A 23,257-nucleotide genomic window follows, 5' to 3' on the forward strand; every position below is an offset into this window, starting at 1 on the left:
TAGATATAAATATCTCTTTTTTTTATTACCAGGCTACTTACTGGTTCCTTGAGAATAGATGAGAGGTACCATAATTCTGGTCCGGGTATGAGGTACCGTAATTCTGGGGGTGGAGGGTTTCCATGATAGTGTATTGATTCAAATGGCAATAATAACAACAATAATAATTGTAAGAAAATAATAGTATTAATGCCCACTTATCTAGATATAATCACTAAATGGATTGCAATGCAAATGGTTGTTGGAATGTGATCGAATGTGCAGCGCAGTCATGGACCATTTTTGCTGCGTCCCTTTAGTTAACGTTGTAAAAGTCATACTGAGTGCTATGAAAAAAAGGGTCATTCTAAAATAAAAGCTAGCAATGACCCGAAGACTTTTACACATTATTGAATTTGCCTGTCAACAGTCCTGACAATCAAGCAAAACTTTTTGGGCAGGCATGATCATTAAAACAAAACAAAACCACATACTGTACTATCAAATCACTTAGAGGATAGTGTGATATAGTAGCTTTTGGAGGCGATAACGCAGGGGGGAGCGTGTTGCTGTGGACACGGCGGGATCCCTTCACCGTCCTCCACCTTCCCCCAGGTCCTCCGCGTGTTCATTTGATTCGGGCTGAGTTGAGGATCGAAAATCAGAGGCTGGAAATGGAGAAGTTCTTGCAAGAGGCTTTACTGAATGTGCAGGGCACAAGTGTGATACAAACAAGTGTTGTCAAGACACAAATGCGCTAAAAAACAAAGTCCCTATACGAGTCTAATATATTCTAAGCGGGGTGTATCTCCTTATGGGTATCATCTTTTCCTGTTATGGGCATCACCTTTTCTGTTTCGGGATGACGGTTTGAATGTCCTTGGTTTCTTTTTATTTCTTTTAATCATTTTTATGCTCCGATGTTCTTATAAAACATGATGATAGATGCTCTGACATTTCTCAGAAGTTATCCTAATGTTCTGGATGGAACACAGTTGTAGGTGACGCTTACGTACTTGTGTGGTCTATGTTCACGAAAGGTGTTAACAGCATTTTCTGTTGCCAAGGCAATTCAAATCAAGGTCACTTCAACTGGCGGTCATATTGCAAGGCTCAGAGTGGGGTTTATAGTCAAAGTCTGTCTGTCTGCGATACATAGTTTTAAGCTAAACATGTAACACATAAAAGTGATAACTTCAATCCCTCTCTCGGACTCGAAAGAGTCCGAAAAATCTTTTTCTGTCCGAAAAATCTTTCCCTCTCTCGGGCTCGACAGAGTCCGAAACCCTTAAATGCATCCGAAAATGTAATGTAAAGATGCTTCACTGCTCAACATTTTGCATTCATAAAAGGTTAGGTCAAAGGACAACCCCCTGAACTGACCAATAAATACAGGTCAAAATGGTATGAGTAATAATAATAATAATACATTATATTTATAAGCGCCTTTCAAAACACTCAAGGACACTTTAAGATCAGGAACAAGAACAATAAAAGTGCACGTTTACTATAGCCGACTGTTAAAAATGTCCAACTTCCCAGTTTTATGGATTGCGTCATCGTATCTTAGCACATTAGTCAACACAAGTAAAGACTCAAAAGAGTCTCACAGAAGCTCACGCAACCTAACAGAGTCTAAAAAGATGAATCAATCTGAGGCTAGTATTTAGCTAAACATTAGGTTGATTTTTTTTTTGGGCGGGGGGGGGGGGGGGGATTTACATCTTGTTGATTATGCACAAAGATGAGAGCGGAAGCAGGATATTTCTTCGATCCCCACTTCTGCTTTTTCATCTCCGAAACGGTTTCTTGAGCATGTACAGTGCACAAAGCGTGTTAGTGAGTGCGTATAGTCAGAATGTTTTATTGTTTTTTTTCTGAACATAAATTTTCATCCTTTTTTTTAAACAAATGGAATTTGTTTCGGGTTGATTAAACAATGAAGGAAATCTGGGTTATTCTGGTGGTCATTTCAGGTGAGTTTCATTTGACCTGTGTCATCACACATGATCAAAAAGCTGCATGGATTTTGGCTGTATAATGTTTAATCCTCCTGTTACAACCATATCCATGTCTGGAATTTGATGTGAGATTAATGTTTATTCATACTGACTTCTTTTGCTCTAAGGTGTATTGGGTGGAGATTGGGGAGTGACATTCAAGGATCAATGTGCTTTGGAAGGGACGACGGTAGTTGTGAGTTGCCAGTATGACTACCCTTTTCCTCACTTTGTCACATCAGTTCGCTGGGTTCCAGGTCGATGGCAGTTTGGCAGGTGGGTCTGGGTCATATCCACGTCCATCCCACCCCACTTTGAATACGTGGGCACCTACCGGGGAGACTGCAGTCTGAAGATCAATAACATAAAACATACCGATGAAGGATACTACCTCTTTCGTTTTGAGACGTCGCTGAGCAGTTGGATGAGCAAAAATGCACTTCATTTGTCAGTAAAAGGTAAGGACGCTTCACATTTTTTTATTGATGAATTTTATTTATTTGAGTTTATTGCTGATTGGACTTTTTTTTGAACACCTTCCGTAATTCAAAGCGCATCCTTGCTTATGTGCAATGCTTGCACTAATAATATAGCTGCAAACAGAGAAGAGCTGAGAATTACATATGGAAAAGTTGAGCCATGTATTTTGAAGTTTATTTTATCGTGTTAAATTGTTTAACATGGTGGGGTGAAACAATGACAGATTTTATTTTAAGGCCATATCACCCTACCCTAATTTTGGATGCCACGCAGACATTCCATATAATTATAAATTTCTTGAGCAGACCTGAGTGCTGTTGTGGAGCCTAACACAGTGACAGAAGGCCAATCTGTCAGCCTGACGTGCAGGAGCGAGTGTGGCACACCGAGGCATGTTTGGTACCGAGATGGGAAAGTGGTACCACAGCCTGTCTTCCAGGCCAGCAGAAAAGATTCTGGGAAGTACTACTGTGCTGTCGCCGGGCAAGAGAAGATCAAATCGGCCTCTGTGGCTTTAAATGTTCAATGTGAGTATTTATTGACTCTTATCAAAGCAGACGTCAATAGCAACATTATAGGCATAGTATTGCTCATTTGTCGAAATTGTTAACCTCATATAATTACTGACTAAGTATTGCTTGAATATTTTCATAAAACAATGAAACAGCAAGTATTTTATTGATTTTGTAATGATAATGAGCGGCCAGGTGGTCCAGTGGTTAGTGTGTCAACCTCACAATGCGAAGGTTGTGGGTTCGATCCCGGCTCCGGCTTTCCCGTGTGGAGTTTGCATGATCTCCCGGGGCCTGCGTGGGGTTTCTCCGGGTACTCCGGTTTCCTCCCACATTCCAAAAATGTGCATGTGAGTGTGCGCGCGGATTTGTTCGTCTCTGTGTGCAACCGGTTCAGGGTGTCCCCCGCCCACTGCCCGAAGACAGCTGGGATAGGCTCCGGCACCACCAACCACCTCCCACGACCCTTGTGAGGATAAGGCAGTTCAGAAAATGAATGCATGGATGTAATGAGTTTGTCAATTATGCTGTTAAATCAAAGATATGTGCCCGGCGAATGACTGGCAACCAGTCCAGGGTGTACCCCACCTCTTGCCCAAATTCAGCTGGGATAGGGTAGGCTCCACTCCACCCTGGTGAAGGCAAGCAGTATAGAAAATTGATGGAAATGCTAAAGCGAGACAATGATAGCAATTATTGTTGTTGTTTTTTTTTTCCCGCTCTTCAGGAGCGGGAATCAAGACAAAAACGCCATAAATCATGCTTTCATTCGTTATTTAGTCATAGAGTGACATTTTTTATTGACATGAAAATTTCATACTTTTCAATAAGGGCATATCATATTCTCATGCAGCTAGGCGTCAATCAGAATAGGCACAACGTTGCATGCTTTTCTCGGCTGTGCGCATTTTCCCGTCCACTAAAATCTGTCATTTACGCACCCGCAAGCCAGATACACACTGTGAATGGCTCAACTCAAAAATGCAAATAGGGCCCTACACGCATTTTCCCGCTGATTTTAGCAATTTTCCTCCTCCACAGACTGTTCTAAGTCCAGCGCTCTCTGAAGGCGAAACATAATATCGCACTTTAAGTTTGGATTCAATTACAGAATACCGGATATCCCAAGTGCCCACATGTTAAAACCGACTTGCAGGAAACTATCAAACGTGTCAAGAAAACAAAAGATTTGTTTCTCAGCTGATCAATGACTTGTTGTGAGTCGACTATTGAATAAATCCTTTTAGTTGTCATATTTACTGGCAAAGATAACTGGTGCCACCAGACTTTTTTTTTAACCCTCTAAGACATTTTCTGCTAGAAAGAGGGTCCCGCTGGTATAAAAAGCAAGCCTTTGGAGGTCTTCATCCTATTTTTGAAACTCTGTTGTCATTGACTTTTTTTTGTTTAAATCAGATGCTCCAAGCAACGTTGTGTTGTCAATGACACCACCGGCAGACATCATAAATGGAAGCTCTGTGACTCTCAGCTGCAGAGGTGATGCCAACCCACCCGTTCCACCAAGTGGCTACAGCCTGTATAAGGGCAAGCAATTGATAAGTTCCGGACCAAGTCACACCATCTCTCTTCTTCAGCCCAGCCACAGTGGACTGTATCACTGTCAGGCCTCAAACAATATCAGCGTGAGGGGCATCACATTTGTGAAATCGACTGAGCTCAATCTGGATGTGCAGCGTATGTATCCCCAGCCGTTCATGTCATGTACCGTAATTTTGAGACTTCCGGTACCTTATACTCATGTATTCTGCTTTTTCTTCATACTGGTGAATCATATGCTCCCCAACTTGCGGGCATCCCTGCGCAAAAATCCAAGAATTACACACAAAGTAATTTGATAGATTGTGATTTCATGCATTTGGACACATATTTTGTGATGTACAGCGAAGTTCCCTTGCTAACAGTCTCGTTGTCCTCTCGCTGGATCACATACGTCAGCTCACAAAACGGAAGAACAGCAAATGTGCCAAACAGCGGCCAATGTTTATTGCGTGGTGAGAGCACTGTGAAATATCATGTGGAAGAAAAATAAATAAAATACTTTCCTGTGGGCCAGGTGTCCAAATACTTTTGTCCACATAAAAATATTTTTCAAGAAGTGTTATGTTAGACTTTCACACATTTTTTTCACATCCATAAACACATATTCCTCATATTTAGAGAGATAGTCAAAGGTTGTGAATTACTTTTCATGACAGCGGATTATCGATGACATTTTTGTTGTTGTTGTTGACATTTTTGTATACAAATTAGTTGTTTCACAGGAGCCTGTCACATTTTTCGTCGAACACCAGACTTAACTTTTTCATATCGTCCATCGTCTTGGTTTTCACAGATCTGCCAAGTGTTGCTGATGGCAATAGTGTCAATGTGATGTGCAGCGGCAGAGCCAACCCTGCCAACCACAGCTATGTGTGGTACAAGTGGACCAGCTCCAGCTCCCTGCTCCAAGTGGGCTCGGGACAACTTCTGTTCCTTTCCTCCATGGAAACGCCCCACACTGGAATCTACCTCTGCCAGGCCTCGAGCCAACTTGAAGTCATCAACTCGACAAAAATCCTTCTTGCAATGGAGGAACAGCCTTCTTATGGTTTGTGTTACTTTCCCTGTCACATTTATTTAAAGAAAAAAAAAGGGACGTCACAGTGCAGAGGTTCTGGGTTCAATTCCAGCTCCGGCCTCCCTGTGTGGAGTTGTCACGTTCTCCCCGGGCCTGGGTGGGTTTTCTCCGGGTACTCCGGTTTCCACCCACACTCCAAAAAACATGCATGGCAGGCTGATTGAACACTCCAAATTGTCCCTAGGTGTGATAATTCACACATTCAAACTACAGTGGCAGAGAAAAACACTTCAAGCCTCATTCAAGCCATTTTGATGATCATGACATGATGCTGAAAAATCATTTTCAATGCTCAGTAGTCCATCCACCTACCATTTATTTATTTATATTCTGTCTACAGGTCACCTGTCTGTCCCAATACTTGGTGGACTTGGAGCCTGTATTTTTGCTATACTTGTTGTAGCTCTTCTTTTCCTCTGGTAGGTTACTGATTTCATAGATGTATAGTGGGACTCAACAGTTACATGAGGATATTTGACATCTCTTAGCAAATGTGGGGATTTTTGCGCTTCCTCTAAATGGTTGGAAGTTGATGTAATTCAAGTGTTGCGCAACTTCATGGACCACTATTGCCTAACCAGGGTTTTTTTTTCTTCAATTTTCCATATTGAAGCGGTAGGTCCCAAAGTGAAAAACTTCAGGCACTCCAAATCTCTGACAGCGCATCTTTGCCCAACATGGGTTTGTGCTTGAAGAGATTTAAAACAGAGGCTGACATGAAATATCGACAACATGACCTAGATATTGCAATATTGTTTTGCATGAATGCCCCACTCCGGTCCTTGAGAGCCTCAATGCAGCCAATTTTAGATGTCTCCCTCTTCCAACACACCACATTCAGATGATCATTTTCGTTATCGGTCTTCTGCAAAGCTTGCCCATGAAATGTTCATTTGAATCAGGTGCGTTGGAGGAGGAAGACATTGAAAACAGGCTAGCTAGGGAGAGACTCTCGAGTACCGGACTTAAGCACCCTTGCTGCATTGTGTAAATGTAAAAAAAAAAAATGTTCACCTGGCGAAGAGACACACATTTGTCAAAGAAAGATTTTTTTTTTCCAAACTCAATGTTGTCCAAAATGCTGCTTTTCACAATATTTAATTTAATTGTTTTCACCCCCTCCTTCCCCTGTGTTAGGAAGAAACAGAGGAAGACAGAGAAAAAGGTTTGTATCTTCCATCCATCTGTTTCATTTCACTTATGTGCATCTGATCAGACTTTTCTGGCCTTGGCCATCTCTCCTAGTTCTATTGCACATGCATTTCCTGGCCAGCTGTGAGATAGAAGCCTTTTTTATGTGACAACCCCCATAGCAGATAAGCCCGATTGTTTACACAAAAGCTTGTCTATATGGCATATTGCTGCAACTGTGCGGTTTTACATAAGGATCCGGCATCCTGGATCCGCATTATTCTGATGCTGATGCGTGACATCGGCACCAAGGGCTGGTCCTGGTGATGTTGAATGTTGGATGCAGGGGGTTGGTGTATGTCTGGGCTTGTGTGGGCCCTCACAGCAACGAGTAGCCATTCGCCCCACCCCTCATCAACGAATATGTTTCAGTGTGTGACGGCGGGACCCCATCACCGACTTTGTTATTTTTGGAGTGTGACGACCCATCGACGACAACTTTGTGGCGCATGATGGCTGCAATTTTGCTCCCAGCACATCCCTGGTTGGTTGTGAAATGTCACACCTGTGACTAACCGTCCCTGACTCTGTTCATCATTTATAGACAGACTTTCCAGGCAAAGCTTTCTTGTTTCCTCTGCAGGGTGTACGGGCTCTCCCTTAGACATAAAATGAGAAGCTCTATCATCCAGGAGGGGTTCAAAATCCGGCCACTGCGCCTCTACATTGAGAGATGCCAGATGAAGTGGCTTGGGCATCTTTCCAGGATCCCACCTGGACGCTTCCTTGATGAAGTGTTCCGGGCATATTCCACTGGGAGGAGGCCACAAGGGCACTCAGGTTACGCAGGGGAAACTATGTATCCCTGTTGGCTTGGAAACACCTCGGGATGTCCCAAAAGAGCTAGATGAAGTGATTAGGAAAATAGGTGTCTGGGGTTCCCTGCTTAGGTTGCTGGTCCCATGACTCGACTTCGGATAAGCGAAGAAGAATGAATGAATGAATGAATAAATTGAGAGTTTTAAAAAGTTTGCTTTTTTTGGGGGCTCTCTGAAAATTGCACACAGGATTTTTTTTTTTCACTGTGGTTGTGAGGGATGGCTCTAGGATTCTCTGAAAAATAATGATAAATATATTTTAGAATATCAAATAAAATGCTTGAGGGACTTAACTGGGCCTATACACATTTCTGATGATGCTATGGTCATGCAGAACCTCGCCCGGTGTGGTGCCATCCCAGGTGGTTCTTTGAAATATTCCAAGGACATAAATACGATATACAGTAGTTTTGTTTTCATGTCCTGCACAACAACTAACCACTCATTAATAATTATTGACCATTCAGGTGCGGGTTCCTTCCGAACAAGTCAGCTCTGCCTCCACTGAAGATCGGTCCAACACTGTTTATGCCAACGTTGACAAATATATGCCATCTCCTCAAGTTCCGCCACGACATTACTCAAAAAAACAACACGCCAATGTGATGCACCTGTATGGACATGTGAATACCCGACGGCAACGCTCCCACCCTCAGTCAGATAACAGCTCATCCATTTCCAATTATGATGAGGTTACCTACTCAACGGTCACCATTCAAGATAAAAAATCTCATTTTAATGAAAACAGATCACAAGAATCCAGGTAGGTTTATTGCCCAAACACAATATTGATGCAGAGTTACATGTAGTGAACATAGATGGGGGAGCTGTTCGATCAGTACTGTACTCATTCATGCTTTTGTTTTTCATCCGTAGGCTCAAAATGGGACAGACTGCCGACTCAGTAATCTATAGCACCGTGGCTAATTCTAACTGAGTATACTTGGTGGCACTTTCTGTCTTTGTGAGGTTCAAGTGGTATGTCCGTGCATTCACCTCATATGCATTTGCTGCAATTCTACAGCAAAACAAATAAATAAAAAAATATTCATGTAATTCAGGTTTTTTTTTTTAAATCTCACGTTATTACTCATTAAAGAGAATTTTATACTGATGCTGTGTCCTGTAACTTTAATCAAGGATCTTGTTATTTTTGTTCCATTAGTTAGAAAAAGAACAAGGAGGTCACATTACTACACTCTGTACTTCAATTTAAGTATAAAACACAGATATGTGTGTAAAACGACTGTGGAAAAAATAGAACTACCGAATATACATGTAAGGAAAAACTTCAGAACAGAGAGACGTTTCAATGAAATAGCCGGATTATATTTATAGAATGATTTTTTTTTTGAGATTTAAATCTTTATTGAACAAGTCAGAATACAATTCTCAGCAAACAGAGCAAAACGAACGTGCTACCAATACATACACATTACAACGTTTAAACAAAAAAAAAAAAAAAAAAGAAGCCAGGGGATTTTTAGACAAAAATTTCAAATAAGGAGCATATAGCCAGAGTCTTAACAGCTTTTTTGTTTTTGGAATCCATAATAGAGCTCAGGTACTGCTTTGTTTCTGCTTCGAAAATTAAGAAAAGAGGTTTTGAATAATTCCATCTGGATTTGTGGATATGGAACTTAGCGAGAATGAGTATTAAATTTATAATGAAGGGTTGTTTAGTGTTTTTTTCCGTATTTTTGTAGAACCCAAATAGTACATTTTTCCAGTATAGCATAAAGTCAGAGTCAATATGTTCAATGATAAATCTGGATGCAACTTTCCAAAATGTGTTGGTATACTGGCATTGCCAGAACAAGTGAACCATTGTTTCAGGGTACATTCCACAAAATGAACAATCAAAAGATTTCTTGAACCTAAGAAGATAATGCTTGGTGGGATAGTATTTGTGTATCATTTTAAAAGAGATTTCCCTTACTTTATTAGTCAGGAGGTATTTGTATGGGAGAGACCAGATTTTTCCCCAGTCTAGATTATCAACAAAGCCAGACCAGTAGGTAATAATGTGTGGGATTGTTGAAATATCTTTTTGGAACAGGGATCGTATATTACGGTTGTTATTTCTGATTGATGTTGACGTAAAACAGGATTTGGCGATAGCAGTCATTTTGGGGTCCAGGGTTGGTGTGGAGGTTGTTCTGTCCACCCCTTTCAAGAGGGTCAAGATTCCAGAAGGAATAGCATCCATGACTGTAGCAAATTCTTTTGGGGTGACCGGTAGATTAAATTTCTTTAAAAATTCAGAGTAATTTAAAAGGTAACCTTGATTATTGATTAGTTGACTGACCAGGACTATTTTATTGTTGAACCAATTATGGAGAAATAATGATCTATTCTTGTATAATATGTAACGATTATTCCAGATGAAGCATTTATGAGGGGAAAAATTATGTTCATATATCAAGGACCAGGCCAAAAGTATTTGTTTGTGGAAATTGGATTTATAGAATGAAATGAGCTGTGCGTTTGCCGCTCCAGTGACGTCATCTCCGAGTTTGTTTCACGTCGTCTTTATTGAGTATGGTCGCCACCTGGTGGCTGTAGTTATACAAAACAGGACTGGTTTATGTTTATGCTTTTGCAACCTTACTGTGAAGACTTCATGATGTCGAATAAAAAAACGACGTTCGCATCACGTTGTCACTCAAGTCAAAGACGGGAAGCGCAACAGAAAGAGAGGCAGGGTTGTAACGGAATTCCCAGGAGCATGCGAAGGAAACCGACAACGAGAGACGACAAAACCCCGGGCCTTCTCAAAGTAAAATTACCGAAGCTAGCCAAACGATCGTTGTCCAATGATGTGAAGAGACAGGAGGCACCCAATGGAAACGTGTTCACGCAACCCAAAGGTAAAACAAAACAAAACAAAAAAATCATACGTAGCCATCTGACTACATATCCTGTGTACCCAGTTTCAGGTTTGCTAGCAGTCATTTAACAAGCCCCAGAATGATTTCCCTGCTTTTGAGCAAAGGTGGTCAATGAAGTCATAAAGAAGAAAACATATTTTTTTCTTTACCAAAATGTAATGTTTGTATCTGGTTTCCGGGCAATTTCGAAAAATGATTGCTGCCACACACACACCCAAGAATGTCGTGGAAGTGATTAATATCGCGTTTTAATGTGATAGGTTTCACATAAACAAAAGAAACTTATCACGTTAAGTCATGATACATTTGACTCGCACATTCGGCAAAGCATATGAGACTGTCTTTTATATTAAGAAAAAAATAACCTTCACTCCCTTTCTCTCTGATCCCTGTACTCTATTAAATAAAGTTTGTCTAAAAATGCAATTCACCGGTTCAGGTCATTAGCGGTGTGCTTTTTTGTGTCTTAAAAATTATAAACCAAAATTACTAGATACACTGCTCTTCCACAAGGGAAAAATGCCAAGTGTTGGGTGCTTGTTGTTCACTGAGTCAACAGTACATTAAAAGCCTGTCCAATGTCTTCTTTACAGTGTTACAGTGAGAAAAGTAAGCATGCACCACAATGACATTTATCTTTTGTTTTGTTAGTTGCTGAAATGGATTGCAAACATGTTGAAGATCCTTTCTTCTTCTCCCAGGGATCCCAAAGCAAAGCATCCAGTGACAAAGAAAAGGTTCTTTTTTGAAACATAAGATGTGTGTTGTTAACGACAGAATGTTTTATGATGAGCAATCCCGCAGTAAGAAAAAAAAAATGTTGAGTTGTGCCAACTCGGCAGGTGGTGCGCCGCGGCCGTGAATCTGATTGAGTTTTTGAGAATAATGATCAAAGGTGAATCTTTTAAGTTTTAAAGGTTTTAAAGTTAGTGGGTTGGAATGGGTGTGCTCACCAGCATTAGCATTTGGTAACATTAAATCAGTCATGTAAAGCTCTGTCTTGCTCGACAATTAAGAACATGCTGTATTATTTAAATTATAGTAATGCTATCATGTGGTACAAGAATGGTTCATTTCATATTTTATTTGTGTGAACAGTATATATATATATATATATATATATATATATATATATTTGTTTTTTGTTTGTTGAAGCAGATATCTCCACGAACAGAATAATAAAGAACTTCTGACTATTTTTGCTCTTTGGACAGGCAAGGCTATCTGTTCTCAAGACCATTTCTAGGATGGTGGAGGAGAACCAGCTCATCAGGAAGCGTCTGGCCTACCTCAAACAAAGTGTTTGATGCTAGACAGTCAGACATCGCTGTAATAGTGCACTTAGCGGTAGTTTCTGAAGCACAGGTTGTTTCACAGTTCACGGTTGAGTGGGTTTTTTCCCCATGTTTCTTTTGGGTTGTATTTTTGGAAAACAATGTAAAAATAGTCTGCTTAATGTATTTTTTTTAAAAATAAAAGTGGAAGATGTAACTGTTTCTAAAATTTTACAATTGTCGCTATTTTAAAACGTAATAAAATTAATATAAAATTACCTTTGAAAATTTTATTTGTGTTTCAGAGAATAGAACATAGGGATAGGAAGATGGTGGAAAGATCTGTGAGTAAAATTTTTTCATGATTCATTTGAGATGCATTGGCTCTTCGCTGGTGGCAGCTGGGGTCTCTGGGCTTGTGAGGGGCTCGGCCACCATGCAAGGAGAGCAGGGCTGGATGCAGAAGGCATGGAAAAAAGCTTGACGTGCTGACACTCCAAATTTAGATAACGGGAGACATCAGGCCATGCCGAACCCTATACGACAGAATAAAGATTCCAACATAAAGGACTATACAGTAGCATGTCACAACCTCAAGGATCTAACTCAAAACACAGTCACCAAAAAAAATAAAAATAAAATCACAGCAGAAGCATTAGTACACGTTATGCTTTGAGACCACACAGGGTTGCCAACACACAACTGGCGATCACAAACAAAGCCGTTACAGCCACAAGAGGGCGGAAAAGGGTTGTTCCAATGCTCCTCGGGATGAAAAAAACCCCAGAAAAATTGACGAAGAGAAAGCACAGCTTTGATCCGCAAGAAACAGCGGAACCGGGTGGCATGCGAGTAAACACGCAAGACGGTTCTGAGAAACTTTCTTCCAGGTGTCAAAGGCTCTTATACATGCCCGGCGTCACCCGGAGGTCACGAATGACATGTTGGCATGGAGTCAAAGGTTAGATTGGAATTGAATGACATGTTGGCATGGAGTCAAAGGTTCGATTGGAATACCTGTTTTTGTTTTTTGGTCTATTGGTAAGCAGAATGCAGCATCTTTCATAACAAGCAGAACAAAAGAAAGGAATACATCCCCGGAGGACACTTGATGTACTTTGGAAGTATTGCGTTAAGACGGTTTTAAATTCTGGCAAGGCAAAGCGGAACGTTGGCAGGCGTTTATTTGAAGTCAGAGGGAACGTCTGACAAGAGGGAGCAAAGGAGTCACATCCTGTGATGTCGACTAAGTCCAAATCATCTGTCATTGTACACATGCTGTTCTCAGAGTAGCACTTTTTTTTCTGATCACAGCTCTTTAAGCCTGTTGTTAAATCCCTGTTTAATTCGCCAACTTTTACTCCTTCAGAACTGACGAGTCAATGATTTCCCAGCGTGACCGGGGGTCTCATGTCCTCATGGAAACGGAGCTAATTAATCAAAAGGCTGCCACAGTGGTGTCATTGTTCTCGACTAATACCGTGGGGCCTTTTCACAAAAGCAATCACAAGTGAGAAAGAAAAAGCAAACAGAATCGCAAAGGCTGCTTTTGTGTATTTAAGGCTCCTGTTGTAAAGAGTACATACAGTTGGTGTCAAAATATTACAAGAAATTGTGCAGTACAACTTTGAGTGGGACCAAATCTAGAGCTTTATGACGTTTTCCACAGAAGATTTTGGTTATTGGCTTTATAAAATGTAATGCACAGCTAAACCATCTAAATTAAAAGAGCGGTTGTTTACATATTTTCCCCCCCTGAAATTCATTATTTGTATGTTCTGGTTTATGGCAAGACTCCATTTATGGCACCATGCATTTAATGTGTTGAATGTAACTCATGAAAAGAAAATTGACTTTCATTTTCAATGTGTTTTCTCATGGGAGTCTCAATGCTGGGAAGTATGTTAGGTCCTCCCGCTGTGATGTCATCCTGCCCAGTGGTCCCCAACCATCGGACAGGCCGCATACGAAAAAATTTACAGGACCTCCAGATTATTATCATTTTTTAAAATTGTTTTATCGAGGCTAAAAAATATTTCACTTTGAAAAGTGAACGGATTCTCTCTTACATCCGTCCGTCTATGACCGACTCGGTCACGTAATGCCATTAAACCCACAAGCTAGTAAAATTAATGAAAAGCAGACATATCTGGAAAAGCCCCAGTGATGTGACGACACAAGAGTCTACAACCAAGATGACAAAGAAAATTGCATTTCACAGACAATAACAGGAGACAGATTTGAAATGGATTTGCGGCGACAGGTGATTCCCATGCACAAAGCCCGCTCTGCACAATGTGCAGCCAGCGACTCTTGATTTAATATTATAGTAAACCTTCAGTGTTAAAATGAGTATAAAATAAATATATTAAAAAAGATTAAAGTCCCCCTTTATGCTCTTGCTGAATTCAGAACTTTTCTGTCCTCTGATTGGTTGGTCAGAACAAAACTTCTTACAGACAATAATAATAGTAATAATAATAACACCCAGCACAATAGCAATCCGCAGAAATGATAGCATTTAATAATCGGCATCCCTTGTCAGTACGATTTTATTCATGTTTTGTCAGGTTATTTGAAAATTAAGCTCCAAATGAGGTAAGTGACATACTGTGGGCCATTATATTGTATAAGATTAAAAAGTAATAGTTTCCATAATTGTGACACAATAGTGGTTGCAATGCGAGGCGAAGAGACACCATTGAAAGCCGCGGTGCCAAATGCCAAGCACTAATATCAATGAATAATTTAGGACTTTGGTTAGAAACTTAGTGTTAATGCGACACTTGTGTTGACAAACCCCATTAGTTCCATGACAAGTTCAGCTATTTCCACAATAGTATGCTTCTTTACTGCATTCAACAGTTTGCAAAATGATCTATTTTATTGCCAGTGATAAAATGCATGTCATTGTGTTCTCTTCGTTGTGCTTTCAGGACATTAACCTGTCCCCGGACCAGCCTTCACGAACCAGTTTTCACAATCGAATGGGAATGTGAGGGAAACTGAATTTTAAAATGATCACCCTAGCCCACTATTTAATAATTAAATTGACTGTAATGGTGGCACTGAGTGCGGTGGTAATTGGTGGAATGTTTTATTCAAGAAAGACCATATGATAGATCCATCCATTATAGATCTCCAAGACATAAATGAAGCGATAGAGCTCAGCAATAACCCTTAATCTCGAGTAAACACAAACATTCTAAAGGACAGAAAAAAGAACAACAAAATCTGCAGTTAGTGAATCAACACATACTTTTCACTTTAAATGATGACATTCATTACAGAAAATGGAACAAACCCAATTCCAGTGAACTTGGGACATTACGCTAAACATAAAATAAGAACAGAATGCAATGATTTGCAAATCATGTTCAACCTATATTTAATTGAATACACCAGAAAGATGAGATCATTCATGTTCAAACTGATAAACTAACAATGATCCCAGCGTAAAGTGCACTGTGAAAAAGTAACAGGAGTTGTCAGTCATACTGTAGAGGCAATGTAAGATGGCTGCCCTGTGGCTTCACCCACAAGGAGGCGTTTGATATTTCTTTCTGTGGGCGAATGTGTCGGCATGACTAAACTAAGGACCCAAGCTTGCCCAGTGTGGGAGTCAAGAAGGCAAATCAGGACAAGCTACTTTGCCAGCTAGCTCCCACACCCGGCGAAGGGAATAGGTCAACACGCCAAGTGAACTGTCCTTGCAAGAACAATCATGCACCTGTGCGCTGTGTTGATTGTACACTCGTGGCAAATGCTGAAAGGAGATGGTGTGGCAGTGCCAATTATGTTCAGACAACTTCCATGATTCCAAAATGCAGAAGAGCTTTGTTCTTCTTTGTGCCAGTCTTGCCTAAACAACAGTTTTCTGGATGCTGAACCCTGCCCACCACCTCCAATTTTTTTGGTTTACTTACATAAATTCATATTTAGTTGTGATTATTGTTTTAGAGCGATTTGTCGTTGGCAGAAAAAAAAGTTAAAAGCTTAATATCTTCTCTCTCTCTCTCTCTCTCTCTCTCTCTCTCTCTCTCTCTCTCTCTCTCTCTCTCTCTATCTATCTAGCTAGATAGATACTGTTAGAGCAGTTTTTTTGTGTGTCGAGTAATGTAATGTGGCAATACCACCAATCGGGCAATTGATGATGCCATCAGTAGGTAAGAGATAAGATAAGATATCCCTTTATTTGTCCCGCAATGGGGAAATTACAGTCAGAATTCAGAAAGGAAAACGCTGGGTAGGGAGTTGCGCCCATATTAACTAATTCACTCCCAAAGACGTTTTTAAACGTCTTTTCAGACTTGGTCTAGAATTGGTTGGTACTGAATGAGTTAATAATGAAGTCGGCACAGGTGTGTAGGAACGCTAGTCGGATACCATTTTCAACCTCACGAATGCACTTGGGCATGGACCTAAAAGGACAGATAGGAGAATATAGTGTAGACCACATCATGAGCGTATTGTTTTGATTTCAAACTTTGAAAGACATTTTTTTTTTAACTTGACCTCAAAGCATGACATTTGGACTGAAAAGACTACAATTAAGATTAACCCTTGTTTGACACCACAAACACAATTGAAAATTTCTTTCACCAGCGTATTATTGAAAACTTGCTTAGATAGATAGAATAGCATTTTGTACAATTAACCACACTTTTCAGAAAGAGAATCATCTTTCTTAGGCAAGGATGTAAAACACACAAGTCCTATGTAGTATGAGCTGCACTAGTATTGCAGGAACAAGCAACTACCATAAAACAAAGACATGACCTATAAGTGTAGAAAGGATGCCATTTTGCGGTAGTACCACCAACTGACAGCTGTGCAACAATGTGGAGAGTCATCGAGCAGAGATTAAGTGATTAGCAGTGCAGTACTTACACTACAGGGCGGCCCGGTAGTCCAGTGGTTAGCACGTCGGCTTCACAGTGCAGAGGTACCGGGTTCAATTCCAGCTCCGGCCTCCCTGTGTGGAGTTTGCATGTTCTCCCCGGGCCTGCGTGGGTTTTCTCCGGGTGCTCCGGTTTCCTCCCACATTCCAAAAACATGCATGGCAGGCTGATTGGACTCTCTAAATTGTCCCTAGGTGTGAGTGTGGGCGTGAATGGTTGTTCGTCTCTGTGTGCCCTGCGATTGGCTGGCAACTGATTCAGGGTGTCCCCGCCTACTGCCCGAAGACGGCTGGGATAGGCTCCAGCACCCCCCGCGACCCTAGTGAGGATCAGGCGGTTCGGAAAATGGATGGCTGGATACTTACACTACTATGACGGTTGTACAGATGACGCAGATAATCATTGCACCATTTAATGAGAGCAGGAGTAATTGTAATTCCACTTTGAATGTGCAATTATGCAGGGAGTCCTTAACCGCTTTAAAGTGTCTACGAAGTCCAACAAATGGTCTTATTTTGACCCTAAAATGTTAGTTTGTACTGTGACTGCAGCCATGCAGATGTGATTGCAATAATTGTGGAGTGGCTACAGTCCAGGAATGGTTTTTGACCTGGGCGAGGCCGGCACATATCCGGATCCAAAACAACTGTGCAACGAAGTGGGCATTTGGCGACTGCTTTCCAACTCGATTCAGGTCCCTGTGTGTGACAGCCACCCCGACCGATTGTGCGTCAGTGTTACTTTGTTATGGAATTTATAATTGGGCACACAGACACACTACGAGCTGAGTTGCACGCTATGCACCCAGCCATAATATACAGATGAACATATAACATCGTATTTTTCGCGCATCTAAAAGCATTAGATGCTTCTATTCTCTGTGTCTTACAAAGCGGCGCGTCCAATATATGAAAACAGTTTTAAAATAAGCCATTCATTGAAGGTGCACCTTATACTCCGATGCACCTTATGGTGCGGAAAATACGGTACATATATGATGAACAGAGGTCTTTGACCAACAGCACTGTGAAAGGTGTCTGATTAGCCCCTGGTCAGCATGAGCTTTTCTCGTCTTATGAACTTGTTTGAACAGTTTGTCCAGCTCAAATCCTTCACCTCAAAGCCCTCCCCAGTCACCACAGGTGTACCACAGGGATCTGTCCTAGGTCCCCTTCTCTTCATCATCTACCTCCTGCCTCTTGGCCATATCCTCCGCAAATTTAATATCCACTTTCACTGCTTTGCTGATGACACCCAGCTCTACCTCTCCTGCAAGCCAAACTCCATACTCCCACCCCCCTCCCTCACCTCTTGCCTCTCCGAACTCAAAACATGGTTCACAACAAACTTTCTTAAATTAAATGCTAATAAAACTGAAGTCCTCCTTCTTAGCACCAAATCCACTTTATCCAAAGTAAACAGTTTTTCCTTCAACATTGACAGCTCCCTAGTGTCCCCCTCCCCCCAGGTTAAGAGTCTGGGTGTCATCCTGGATAGCATGCTCACCTTCCACTCACATATCAACACCATCACCCGCACTGCTTATTTCCACCACCGCAATATTACCAGACTTCGCCCTTCCCTCACCCCCCGCACCACTGCTATTCTTGTCCACAGTCTTGTCACATCCCGCCTTGATTACTGCAACGCTCTCCTCTTCGGCCTACCTCAAAAGTCCCTCCATAAAATCCAGCCGGTTCAAAACGCCTCTGCTCGCATCATCACAAAAACATCTTCCCAGCAGCACATCACCCCCGTTCTCCAACAGCTCCACTGGCTCCCTGTTCAACATCGCATCAATTACAAACTGCTTCTATATACATATATGGCCATCCACAACCTGGCCCCTCCTTACCTATTCTCCAGGTGCATATCCCCTCTCGCTCCCTCAGATCCTCGTCCTCCCTCCGCCTGTCAGTGCCCCCTGCCCGACTGAGCACCATGGGAGCCAGAGCCTTCAGTCACGCTGCTCCAAAGCTTTGGAACAACCTACCTCCGGACCTCCAAAACTGCACACCTCTTTCCACTTTCAAGTCCCGTCTAAAAACACACCTGTTCAGGATTGCCTACAACACATAGCTCTTCCATTTCCTATGTTTTTATGATTTTATGTCCTGTTTTTGTATAATATCTCGTTTACTAATTTTTACATTGTATTTTCTTATTGTCTGTACAGTGTCCTTGGGTGGCATGAAAGGCACTTTTAAATAAAATGCATTATTATTATTGTTATATTTATATTTTTCTACCCCCATGCATTTCTTTTACTTTCCAGACATGGGTGCACAATTTCAACTGGCACTGGGCCATGTCCCCTTTGTTTACAGTCGTGATCAGCTTTTAGCACTACAGGCTAGTGCTACAACAGCATAACCCAACATCCCTCAGGAGCTGAGGAGGAAAAGACGGGGATGGCGGCCCGGAGCAAAACTTTGAGAAAAGAGAAGATTATATCAATCTGTCACTTATCTATGGGGAATGTTAGATTCTTGGTCGCGGAATTGGACAGTTTCCAACTCTTATGAGCTAACAGGATGGTGCAGAGCAGTAAGAGGAATGGAGAAGGACCTGTTTGTAAAAAAAAAAAAAAAAAGTGTAATCTGTGGCACATCACCATTAAGGAGCAAATTGCAGGAAGTACATTGAGCTTTTAACAGCTAGCATGAGACCTTATTCTACATCTTAAGGGAGGTCAGTCACGTAATTGCAGTGACGTGAATGCCCTTCCCGCCTTCCCCAACAGCAATGCAGCCTGCGATGTCCTGTGAGCAGACTGCAGACACAGCATCCCAATGCTCTGTTCTTCAAGTCAGGGGATTTTAATCACGTCTCTATTCCTTCCTTTCTGACCTCATTCGTGCAGTATGTGACTTACCCCACAAGAGAAAATAAAACACTCAACCTTTATTATGCCAACACCAAAGATAGATATACTGCATATCCCCTTACCCCGCAGGGCAGAGCCGATCACAACCGCATTTTTAAAACACTCTTTATAAACTCCTGGTTGTAAACCCGCAGAAAGAAAGAAAGAAAAAATGTTTTTTGAGCCACACTGTTCAGAGGTGGTTTGGAAAGGACACAGGTTCAATACCACTGCATGGAAGGTTTTCAGCAAAGCTCGTTGAGAGGACATAAATCAATTAATCTGTCTGACCACTGCAATGAACGATTACATCAGCTGCATAGAAAGAGCGTTTTGTCAACAACAAACCCTGGATTACAGCTGATATTAAAGTTCTCCTGAATGAGAGGAGGGGGGGTTTTGTTTTAGGGCAGGTAAAGCTATGTGTAGCTATCCATCCATCCATTTTCCGAACCGCTTGATCCTCACTAGGGTCGCGGGGGGTGCTGGAGCCTATCCCAGCCATCTCCGGGCAGTAGGCGGGGGACACCCTGAATCAGTTGCCAGCCAATCGCAGGGCACACAGAGACGAACAACCATCCACGCCCACTCTCACACCTAGGGACAATTTAGAGCGACCAATCAGCCCGCCATGCATGTTTTTGGAATGTGGGAGGAAACCGGAGCACCCGGAGAAAACCCACGCAGGCCCGGGGAGAACATGCAAACTCCACACAGGGAGGCCGGAGCTGGAATCGAACCCGGTACCTCTGCACTGTGAAGCCGACGTGCTAACCACTGGACTACCGGGCCGCCCCGCTATGTGTAGCTATGATGTAAATATACAGTATTTTTTTAGATATACAGTCCTGTATATTGAAAAACAACAATAATAAATAAAGGTAAGTAAGTCAATGATTTTTTTCAGGATCGCGGGGTGGCGAGTGGTCCTGTATGCCGCATGAATAGATCCACAATGCACTGAGCAGCCGAAGAATCACATCTCAACATTTAGAACCACAGTCGGAGCATTATGTCCTGAACTGAACTTGGCGTCACATTTTAGGAAAGTGTGTTCATTTTTGGGTCTTGGAAATTAAGTAAAAGTTTATGGAAAAATCATTTCTGAATGAAATATTCTTAAAAAAAACACTTTGGTTACCTTAATGGGAAGAGAATCAGAATCCCCATTGGAACGCATGTCCATTGAACAAATTGATGAAGTTATGCCCCCATCATCTCATGTAACACAGACCCAATGTATGTTTACATGCTGAATACGGTCACATAGATTAAAACAACATGCCAATCTAATGCTGGAAGGAAAAGAAAAACACAAATACTGTCATGTTCCTATATTATTGTCTTCTATGATGTCGCTGAAAATACTAAATAGTCTTTTTTTGTGGTTTGGGGCCTCTCCTCCCACACCACTGGGTGGCACTGGTGCTTTGAGAACAACCAAAACAAAGAGTGGTTAAGGCAAACGCAAAGAAATCACTGCATCACTGAAGACAAAAAAAAAAAAAGAGGGATGTGAAGAGCAAACGACACTGGAAAAAAAGATGACAGCTCAAAGGCAGATGAAACAGAAAAACAAGAGCCTTTGTCACACGTTGTATTCGTCGGCTGCATCGCTGCCCTACAAGTTAGAAGAGACAAAACTGTGAGACCACCAGTGGAAAGGAAGGCCAATGGACAGGACAGGATTATAGAGGAACAAAATGTACCGAACAGGTGTGCAGGAATGCTAAAGATTATGTTGTTACAATATTTGGACAAATTGCATCCACACTTGCCGAAACACGCGCATGCACACACAGACAGACTACGCTGGATTTCCACTTCAAGAACTGCTGTCACAGTGTAATCCCATCTGCTGAAAAGCCTCATCAACTGGCAACCAAATGAATAAATGAAGGCACTCCTGCTTCATTCAGGGCTCTTCTGGGACTATAAAGAGAGGAAAAGCTTTGTCTAATAAAATATATAGGATCCCGCTGTTTTTTTCTTCTTTAGTTTCACAGTGACCTATTTTGCTTTTATATGTACTGATGTTAAAGTGATGCAATCTCAATCATGTGTCTTTTGGGGATCATGTTACCTCATCCACTTTCATTCATTTCAGAGGTTGGTCAAAATAGGTTCAAGGCTTGTGTTAAAAAAAAAAATCTCATTGTTATTGATCAACAAGAATTCTCCAGCACTGACTCAAAAATGAATAAAATGTCAGTCATATATTTTATGAGCATGCCAAAGAAAAGGGTGACGCAAAGCCCTCGTTGGACAAACATGGGGGAATTTGGGGTTCCTGTGATCCTGACAGTGGTAAAAAGCCTCAGCGCCCCAATGTTGGTCCCCCACTTGTGGTTCTCCGAGCATGACATTTTGATAAAGACCCTTCCCACTCGATTTAGTTCAATTTACGTTAGCACACAGCATTGGAACTCAACTTGTTGAGAGAAGCTAGACTTTGCTCTTTGTAGGAGTTGCTGTTAAGGCAACAGGGGGTAGCTCTTCACATCAGTACCAACATTTCAGAGTCAACCCGATGAATAAAAATGTTTTTTCCCCTCTTATCTTCAAATTTAGGACTGCTTTGGGCTAATGTGCTCAACGGCAACTCAGCCTTGACTTTGACTATCTTGGACACCCTTGTCGGGCTGCTCGAAGGTATTATATAGTTTGGGTACTTCAACACCCACGTTATCAGTCCTGGAGATCAACCACACCCTGCAGGAGGTTTGGGGGCTATTGATTCTGAATGTGCTGTTGCTCATTTTTACTGCCGAGACTGCTTGATATGAGCTGTGCCTGTCACCGTGACAACCAGTGAACCCACCAATGGCCACAGGCAAAGGAACACCACAAACCCACTGAAACGCCGTCTGCAGAGGCAGATTTTGGCGTAACATAGATTTGCAATTCCATGTTTGATTTTTGCATGTATTAAAGTAATTGTTGCATTGTTGGATCAAATTGTACAGTCAAAGAAATTCAGGTTCCTAAGTCAATATCAATGCATATCCTGTTTTTTCTTTCTGCTTTCCCAAGAATTCTCGTTAGTTATTTTGGAGGTTGTTCTTTGAAAGAATGACTTGGAGTAAACTTAATTCAGGTAATACTGTCCATCCATCCATTCATCCATTTTATAATAAGTTGGAGCCTAACTGATTGTCAGCCAATCCCAGGGCACACATGGATGAATAAACATTCACAATCACACCTCGGGACAATTTATGGACAGTTTGTTTTTATTACACAGTCAATATCTTGAGTTCTTACATCCACTGTAATCCAACAACAACAACAACAAAAATCGATCATTGTTTTCCAGCAGCAATGCGAAGGTTGAAGTAGATACATCACATGCTTCTACTCCGCTTTAGTCACGTGAAGCTATTCTCGCAAAGGCAACGTTGAAATTTAATGGTCGTGCAACTGTCAATTGGGATGTCCATAGTCAATCGTAAAAGTGACATCATAATTGTGAAAATTTTAATAGTAGAGGTCAGAATCGATCATAAAGTGGCCGCAGAAAAGTTCAAAGCATTTGTGAAAATTGGAAGTTCTACACCCGCTCTCTGACTCTCCCTTTTTCCTGAGGAAAGTCGTTCAAAGCATCCGAGGTGGGGCCCGATGTGGTTGCTGCACTCCACCAGATGTGATGGATGAAAGGATGGGAGTGTGCGGGGTACTCTTGTCAGGCTTCAGGCTGTTACAAGTGG

At 41.6% G+C, this 23,257-nt stretch overlaps 1 protein-coding gene and 1 long non-coding RNA gene across 5 annotated transcripts; both read left to right on the forward strand.

The window, feature by feature from the left end:
- The first annotated feature begins 1,782 nt into the window (after positions 1–1,782).
- On the forward strand, positions 1,783–8,732 carry LOC147208749 (B-cell receptor CD22-like). 4 transcript variants are annotated; one of them, XM_086100357.1, is made up of 10 exons: positions 1,789–1,955; positions 2,108–2,175; positions 2,222–2,437; positions 2,765–2,986; positions 4,388–4,666; positions 5,325–5,579; positions 5,950–6,028; positions 6,747–6,774; positions 8,086–8,381; positions 8,495–8,732. In XM_086100357.1, exons 2-10 carry the CDS (start codon positions 2,148–2,150, stop codon positions 8,553–8,555), a joined length of 1,464 nt encoding a protein of 487 aa, XP_085956483.1. In that variant the 5' UTR covers positions 1,789–1,955; positions 2,108–2,147; the 3' UTR covers positions 8,556–8,732. The 4 variants fall into 4 exon arrangements, with proteins under 4 accessions (XP_085956466.1, XP_085956475.1, XP_085956483.1 ...); XM_086100365.1 differs by having other exon boundaries at positions 2,237–2,437; XM_086100340.1 differs by having other exon boundaries at positions 1,783–1,955; positions 2,108–2,437.
- Positions 8,733–10,194: 1,462 nt separating this feature from the next.
- On the forward strand, positions 10,195–11,993 carry LOC147208750 (uncharacterized). The gene is made up of 3 exons (XR_015100306.1): positions 10,195–10,488; positions 11,161–11,246; positions 11,724–11,993. It is a non-coding gene; the product is annotated as an uncharacterized LOC147208750 (long non-coding RNA).
- Positions 11,994–23,257: the final 11,264 nt, after the last annotated feature.

Source organism: Hippocampus guttulatus, chromosome 2 (assembly GCF_054856545.1).
Source record: "Hippocampus guttulatus isolate MCC_2025c chromosome 2, RoL_Hgut_1.0, whole genome shotgun sequence".
In the NCBI taxonomy this organism is placed as follows: Eukaryota; Metazoa; Chordata; class Actinopteri; order Syngnathiformes; family Syngnathidae; genus Hippocampus; species Hippocampus guttulatus.